The 8,166-nt window shown below is 43.0% G+C and overlaps 1 protein-coding gene across 3 annotated transcripts in view; it reads left to right on the forward strand.

The window, feature by feature from the left end:
- The window catches only part of LOC109951192 (kinesin-like protein KIF2A), an 18,270-nt gene that overhangs the window by 1,145 nt on the left and 8,959 nt on the right, over positions 1 to 8,166 (forward strand). Inside the window, exons 3-18 of one of the 3 annotated variants that reach the window (XM_020585525.1) lie at positions 398 to 421; position 517; positions 1,329 to 1,448; positions 2,367 to 2,421; positions 3,490 to 3,609; positions 4,186 to 4,289; positions 4,957 to 5,052; positions 5,554 to 5,608; positions 5,695 to 5,857; positions 5,925 to 6,015; positions 6,085 to 6,148; positions 6,233 to 6,324; positions 6,613 to 6,755; positions 6,876 to 7,080; positions 7,570 to 7,680; positions 7,810 to 7,877. In XM_020585525.1, the coding sequence (XP_020441181.1) occupies positions 398 to 421; position 517; positions 1,329 to 1,448; positions 2,367 to 2,421; positions 3,490 to 3,609; positions 4,186 to 4,289; positions 4,957 to 5,052; positions 5,554 to 5,608; positions 5,695 to 5,857; positions 5,925 to 6,015; positions 6,085 to 6,148; positions 6,233 to 6,324; positions 6,613 to 6,755; positions 6,876 to 7,080; positions 7,570 to 7,680; positions 7,810 to 7,877 (1,512 nt within the window). Of the gene's footprint in view, positions 1 to 397; positions 422 to 516; positions 518 to 1,297; positions 1,449 to 2,366; positions 2,422 to 3,489; positions 3,610 to 4,185; positions 4,290 to 4,956; positions 5,053 to 5,553; positions 5,609 to 5,694; positions 5,858 to 5,924; positions 6,016 to 6,084; positions 6,149 to 6,232; positions 6,325 to 6,612; positions 6,756 to 6,875; positions 7,081 to 7,569; positions 7,681 to 7,809; positions 7,878 to 8,166 lie in introns of those variants that run through there. The other 2 variants (XM_020585523.1, XM_020585524.1) reach the window with 2 other exon arrangements.

The following is an 8,166-nucleotide window of genomic DNA, read 5'->3' on the forward strand; positions in this document are numbered from 1 at the left end:
CTTTCTGTTCCTCACTTACATTTTTATGTAGTGGGATGCACTCACTCATTCACTCCCACCAGTCTGGTTGCTCATTTATTTACCAGCCTCATAAATTTCTTTTAGACAGTTCAGAGTGTCAGGAAGATAATTTGTGTGGTACCAAAGGGGGGGTTCTACTGGATCTCCCCAAGGGTGTGTGTTGTCACCGTTACTCTTTATTCTCTATACAGATATGTGTCAGAGTAGATGGGACAATAGAACCATCATAAAGTATGCTGATGATGCAGTTATTGTCAGTCTTCTTAGGGATGGTGAAAATAGCCACGGTCCAGTTGTTGATGATTTTGTAGGCTGGTGTGAGGAATCCTACCTGCAACTAAACATAATAAAAACCAAAGATATGCTTATTGATTTCAGGAGGAAACCTCAAAGGCAGGGAGTTACTTTAAAGGGCAGACTCTTGAGTCTGTGAAATCATATAAATACCTAGGGACGATCACTGATAGTACATTGAGTTGAAGAAAATTGTGAAAGGGTGTGCAAAAAGGGTCAGCAACGTCTACACTGTTTAAGGAAACTTGCACACTTTCACATTGACCGAACCTTAATGAATATGTTTTATCAAGCTTTTATTGAATCTATTTTATCGTTTTCTCTAGTGTCATGGTTTGGTCAGATAACGTTAAGACAGAGGAAATCCTTGGAGCAAGTAATTAAGTGGTCTAGTCGCTTGCTTGGGGAGTCAGTACTTTTTGCATCTTCCCTCTGGCCGAAGGTTTGCAGTTCCGAGTTGTAAAACGACGTGGTACAAAAACAGCTTTGTTCCTGTTGCTGTTATAGAGCTGAATAAGCTGCAGTAATATTTTGTATATAATAATTTCACGTTTTTTGTTTTGGGGTCTTTTTTATTATTTTTATTTTATGTGCCGAATGGTGGAGTTCTGAGTATTTCTATTACGTTCGGTGTATGTGTCGGTGTTATGTTTGTGGTTTTTAGTGAATGTGGATGTCATCTGATCTGATCTGACTGCAAAACAAATCTACCTACGGGTATAAATAAAGTAACCTAACCTAACCAAAACACAATTAAACTTAATAAAGCGAATATTTTCACAACACAAACTTCAAATAAACTGCCCGTGCACACCCACACAGACCATCAGCTCCGGCCTATATCCATCCCACATGCAACACAGAGAACATCTTTTCTTCCAAATAGATGGTACACCTTCTGTGGCGTTTGTTATTTCACTTATTCTTTATTAAAACATGGTGCTCATCTGTAGATGGCACAGTTTTAATAGCGATCTTACGCTTTCATGTGTGTTCTCTCGTTTATGCCTCAGATCGACCTGGAGAGCGTCTTCGCTCTGAATCCAGATGTTGCTCCCGATGAGGAGATACCACAGAGTCCGGAGGCTCCTCTTCCTCCCTCCAGTGCTGCCAAAACCAGCAAAGCTCCCAAGGTCTGTCCCCGGCTATCGGCCCTTTTTTCCCATAGAGAAGTTCAACGTTAGCTCATTATCTGAGTCACTGTTTTATGTTCATTCATGAACTCTTGGGGTCATTTTATTTGTCCAGTATTTCTTGGGCATGTCTTTACTTACAGTTTAATGCTGACACTGATTTAGAGCTCCAGAGAAACACCTGGGTCACAGGAAGAAGGCTGAGCTGAGACACCGACATTGCAAAGTGTTTGCTTTTGTTACACAGTAGAGATGTTTGAAATTACTTTTCAGTCAGTCCGTGATACAATAATACGATCTAACAACTAATCAAGCCAGAATAATAATGACAGTTTGTATGGTACATTAGCAGCGGCCCGCTACATCAATATTTCTATCATTGATTACACAGGCCTGCTATGATGGCTAGGCTACCATGTTAGCTAAGGTGTTCTCTAGTGTTTGCTTTGCACAGTAGAGATATTTAAAATTACTTTTCAGTGAGTCAGTCAGCGTTACGGCGACTGTCCAACTGCTCCGTACCAGTTCCAAGTGGCATCTGAATCGGCAGGTGCCACTAGGGCAAAGTGCCAAATGCCACTTTCCGCTCTCGGCACTGTTGGACAAGTCTGTGCTGCTGTGTGACAGTTTGAACTCAATAAAAGGAAATGATTGATGTGGGTGAACACATTTACCAGAAATAATATTTTAAATTTATGACAAACAGCTTCCAGAAATTTCATATAAATCTTAAAAGAAGCTCACAAAGATAAAATAACAGGCCTGACTGGGACTAACACTGCCCCACCGACTGCGCTCCATGACTACTGAAACTGTGATTTCTGCATGAAATCCTCCGATCATGAGGACAGTTCCTCATCAGTGAAATCGTTCCACATCCAACTCTTATTTTTTGGTCCTTTTGTTTCTGATTTACAGGCCAGACGGATTACAGCGATACCTAAGGCTGAGAATGCCCCACGGGAGAACAGAGGTATGTTTCATTTAAATGTGGAGACACCCAGAGACCTACAGTATTGACCCACACTCTGAATCAGAGCTGACTCCAGGCTCAGCAGTGACTCAGGTCAGATGCTGTATCTGCCTACTGAAATCCTTCTGAAGACCTCAAATCAGGGTTTCGAACATGCACGAGAAAACTTAAGTGTGTGATGACACGAGGTCTGACAACCAGTCATGGTGCACCTGTAGATACCTGCGGATACCTTCAGGAGTGCGGTGAGAGACCTGAGGCCTCTGGTCTCAGTGCAGCCAGAAGATTTCAGTGACCAGGAATAGGAGCAAACATGCTGGGCCATTTTTAACATGAGTTTATACCAGACACGTGACATTGTTGGAGAATTAATTTGGCTCCCTGTGTGCCAACTGTTTGCCAGCTGCTAATAACCTGTCTCCCAGTTCTTTGTAACTAGATTACCTGTTGGATAAACCGAGAAGATCGAATTACTGGCATACTGTCAAACTCTCAGCCCACTGTAAATACATCTGCACATTTTTCTTAGACCTCTTTCATACCATTAATGCTGCATGATAACTTTATAAAACCACTATGGCTGTTAGCCACCAGTTACAGGCTAATGTTACACAAAAACAAGACACTAACTGCACTTACACACGCCTTCCAGGTGCCAACTCTGGTGAACAACAGACTCCTGATTGGAGTCTGGGTCTGAACAAGGCTCAAACATATCCAACTAAGTCTCTTCAATATTCCTTCTCTCCATCGTATCCTGATTCTCAGTGATTTCACCAGTCGACCTGGGGGAAGCAGCGTTGCTGGGCAGTGCCCACTTGACTGTGCTCATTTACATAAATTTGAATATTACATTAATATTACACAAAATATCAAAATAGTTAATTTTATGTTGAGATATTACTCAATTAATTGATCAACTGTTTAAGCTTTAAATAAAACCAAAACTATCTCCATGGGTTGATACCAGTGGCGCTAAGTGGGGAAAAAGGTTTGTTCTGTAATTTGGGTGAAATGACCCTTTAACCTGCATAAATGAGCCATTATCTTGGACTGTGTGCTCCTCAGCTGCAGCAGTGGGAACCACCCGGGCCCGTCCCAGTCAGCACAGTCAAGCCTCAGAGCCGCCTCCACCTGCCATCGCCCCTCCACCTGCGCTCAGCCAGGCCCAGATCCAGCAGCAGAACGGTAACACACGGGCTCTTTACCTGGGTAATGCATGCCACAGGTGATTCTCAGTTTGGTATTGTCTGCTGGACTTGGAGATAGTTTCCAAGTGTCTCTGTTGTTGTTTTCTGGTGGCAGTGACGTCACGCTCACATGCAGCTGTGCCCAGGCCTCAAAGGCTCTTTCACAGCTCCTCTCTGGCTTTGGCTGCTGGACTCATACTACAGCACTTGTTTAGGGTTTATGCTGTGGCTGCTGACACTAGAATAAAAGTGTGTTTCTGTGGAACTCAGACTTACTGTAACACTCAGAGCTACACATTTGGAAAAGTGTAGAACAGCCCAACACCCAGAGGTGGTTGATATATTCTCATTTCTGACAAAAACTATTAATAAAATCCTCCCAGTTCAGTACTGAGAAAATATTTGGTTTTCTATGTTTGGAAAATGAAGGAAATGATCATCCATTATGAAAATGATTGTAGATTTTCTGGTTCACCTTCTCTATAGACTATGAGCTCACTCACTGGAGGCCATGTTCGTATTGATCCGCTACTGAAAGTAGTCCCCATTTTAAATTATTTTACTCCCTTCTTAGCAGCCCGGAGGAAATCCAATTGTGTGAAGGAGGTGGAAAAACTGCAGGAAAAGCGAGAAAAGAGACGACTTCAGCAGCAAGAGCTCAGGGAGAAGAGAGCGCAGGTGAGGAGCAGAGCTGCCAGTTTATTAGGTACACCTAGCTCAAACTAACTAGTTAGTTTAAGCCAACACTCCTGCAATAAATCCTGTTCATGTAGGTGATGGTCATTTCTGTTGAAACTGTTATAGAGAGGTGTGGATTCAACATCAGCCTCAAACAGCTGAGCCAGCACCTCTTAGAAACAGTGTGAACACAACCTAAACATTTTCACCTTCATGAGGAGGATAATGCACTAATACTACTGTCAGAGTAGTCTGACTTAGATTTAACCATGGGTTGAGGAATTTATTCACAAGGTGCTGGAACCCTTCCCAAGGTTTTCAGCGTCATCCAGTTCCTGCAGACGGTTTCCTTTCTTAACCACTGGAGTAAATGAAATGTACCGTTATGTTTCTCAGTGCATTTTGTATTAAAAAAGAGTAAAAGACAGTGTCTCCAGTTTATCCTGAGGCGCTATAATCAATAATGTATTTAGCCTCGGCGTTTGGTTCAAGTCTGTTTTAGGCCTGTGTTGAACAATATTTTTTATATCTTTGAAATGAGAAGAATTACCTGAAGAACATGGTCTTCACTTGCTTCTGTTTTTCTTTGCCATGTCTGTATGTAAGATGCACAAACTGGAGACTTTATGGAAGCAGGTTTGTTTTGATGTTTTCTGTTCCATTGCAGGAAGTGGATGTCAATTTACCCAACTATGAAATCATGTGCATGATCCGAGACTTCAGAGCCAGTTTGGACTACAGGCCTTTAAACACAAATGATCTGGTGAGTCTGGTTGAGAGCCGGGTTTCCAGATTCGGTCTGCTGCACTTCAGCCTGGCATAATAAAGGTTTCTAGATAAAGACAACTGGATCTGGTTATTTCCTCTGTGATCACCAGGCATCAGATACTAAATGTTAGAGTAGCAGCTTGGAGATATTTACACAGTAGATACAGTGAGAAGCTGGTAAATGCATGAGATTTTATTAGAACCAACTGCAGAGTATTTAACCAAACCTATGGAGGTTTATTGGTTGTTGTGAACAATATGGTAAATATGAACATACAAATATATCAGAATCAGCTTTATTGGCCAGGTGTGATGGACACATGAGGAATTTGACTCTGGTACATCGGCTCTCAATGTGTTTCCTAAAAGGGAACAGCTGTGGCACTGATGGGTTAAACGTCTCGTGTCTGCAGCATCAGCTTTGTGCAGCACGTCCTGAGAAATAAACAGATACAAGGATATAAACAGTATCCCTCTGTTCCTCTTAATGTTTCAGATCGAGGAGCACAGGATATGTGTTTGTGTTCGTAAACGTCCCCTCAATAAAAAAGGTAAGAGTAGCTGTGTGCACAGAGCAAAGTTAACGTTTTATGTTCTGTCTCAACTTAGCGCTGTTTTCTTTGCCGTGTTTGTTCAGAGCTGTCACTGAAGGATTTAGATGTGATCACCATTCCCAGCAAGGATGTGGTAATGGTTCATGAGCCCAAGCAGAAGGTCGACCTGACACGCTACCTGGAGAACCAGACATTTCGATTTGATTACGCCTTTGATGAGAACCCCACCAATGAGATGGTTTACAGGTGTGCGTTTGCCGACACATCAGCAGTGCGAATAAAAGTCTCGTCGCTAACAGATCTCTGCTCGCAGGTTCACCGCTCAGCCGCTGGTCGAGACCATCTTTGAGAGGGGAATGGCAACCTGTTTTGCATACGGACAAACAGGAAGTGGAAAGACACACGTGAGTGCTTAAGGTGAGAAGCGTTTGTTTCTGTGCACGTTTCCTGTTGTAACTCATGTCTCCTTTTAGACGATGGGCGGAGACTTTTCAGGAAAGAACCAGGACTGCTCTAAGGGGATCTACGTGCTGTCTGGTTAGTTTCCTCTTTACCTCCATCTTCACTGCCGGTTACTCCACTGAACTGAACTCGGCTTTCTCCGCCTCTTTCCTTGTGCAGCCAGAGACGTTTTTCTCATGTTAAAGAAGCCAATTTACAAGAAGCTGGATCTGCAAGTTTTTGCCACGTTTTTTGAGATCTACAGCGGCAAGGCAAGTGACTTTAGAGGATTAAATTTGTCATACCCCTGTGACCTAAATCTCTCTTCTGCATGTCAGATGTATTTTCTGTCAAAACAAACTGTCCTAGCTCAAGGCCCTGGCGTTTCTGTAACTACAGGCCCTGGGGTATTTGTGCATGTATGTCTGTATGAGTAATCAATTGAACATATGTTGAAGAATAATTTACTCCAGCCTGTGCAACATTTCAAGAAGCTGCCTGACAGCAAAGCTATAGCAACATCAGATGAAAAACCGAACCGGTTCATGTTTGTATTAAAGGTGTTTGACCTTCTAAACGGCAAAGCCAAGCTACGGGTCCTAGAGGACGGGAAGCAGCAGGTGCAGGTGGTGGGGCTGCAAGAGAGGGAGGTGAAATGTACAGAGGACGTCCTTAAACTCATCGAAGTGGGAAACAGTTGCAGGTAATCATCATAGTTTAAATAAATCACTGTGATATTACTTAGATGATTGTTATGAATATTGTTCAGAAAACTTTGGTCTGATCCTCAGAAAGAGACTTTGTGTTTGTCTGCCTCCGTCAGGACTTCTGGTCAGACGTCTGCGAACGCTCACTCCTCTCGGAGCCACGCTGTGTTCCAAATCATTCTGCGTCGGAGGGGGAAGATGCACGGAAAGTTCTCCCTTATTGACCTGGCAGGGAATGAAAGAGGGGCAGACACATCCAGCGCTGACCGGCAGACTCGCCTCGAAGGAGCCGAGATCAACAAGAGCCTGCTGGCACTAAAGGTCTCAGTATTTAGGAGATCCTGTAGCTCATGTCTTTACTGTACAGATTCCAAAATGGGCACGGTCCATATTCCCCTCTTCTAGTCTGATCAAGTTGGGTCTTGTTTCACTGTTTCACTGTTGCACATCCCAAGTCTTTGTGTCAGTACATCCAATACTCCAGCAGATCTGAATGGACCCGAGCACACGTGGTATCTGTTTTGAGGTGAGAGAGAATGAGAACTATGAGTGTCACAGCTCATCGGTTTTCCGTGACCAGCCAGGTCACATCAGGTTTCTGGTTTTGTCCAAACACCAGAGAAAATCACTTTGTGTTACAAAACAGAGAAATGCAGCACACTGTCAAGTCTGAGGAGACAACTACTGAAGAGTTTCAGTTTTTCTTGATCACTGATTTACAGAGTTGAGCAGTTATGAATATTTTTGTGGAGTAATCATTCCAGATCTACTGTTGTGTGAGTTTTGACGATGCACCTTCTCTGTCTGCAGGAGTGCATTCGAGCTCTGGGCAGAAACAAGCCCCACACTCCATTTAGAGCCAGCAAGTTAACCCAAGTGCTGAGGGACTCGTTCATAGGAGAAAACTCCAGAACATGCATGGTGAGACAACAGCACAGCTGCATGTATTGCTGTACCCACTGTGGACAGATGTGCTATTGAACAGTTCTGGATAGTCCTGATAAATAATGATATCACTAAAACTAAATCCTACTTCTCCAATGTGTGCAGATCGCAACCATCTCTCCAGGAATGGCCTCTTGTGAAAACACCTTGAACACGCTGCGATATGCCAACAGGTAAAACAGATTCTTCTGAACCGATAAAAGCTTCTGATCATGACTAGTCTCGCCTTTTTAATTACACAGTATGTAAATGTTAATGTAATAATGCCACAAAGAGTTCCAGTTTAATTCTCAAGAAGATGTTTGCTGTTTAGAATAATCTTTAAAAGCACATTAAACGACTTACTAAGCCACTGCAGTGTATCACTGCAGTCTGGTGCTGGACAGGAAGTGTACAGTGGCTTTACCAAACACTGAGCCAAATCATTCAAACCTGCTCTACCTAATGTCTTTTCAGCCTAGA

The sequence above is a fragment of the Monopterus albus genome, unplaced genomic scaffold (genome assembly GCF_001952655.1).
Source record: "Monopterus albus unplaced genomic scaffold, M_albus_1.0 scaffold369.1, whole genome shotgun sequence".
Taxonomy (NCBI): domain Eukaryota; kingdom Metazoa; phylum Chordata; class Actinopteri; order Synbranchiformes; family Synbranchidae; genus Monopterus; species Monopterus albus.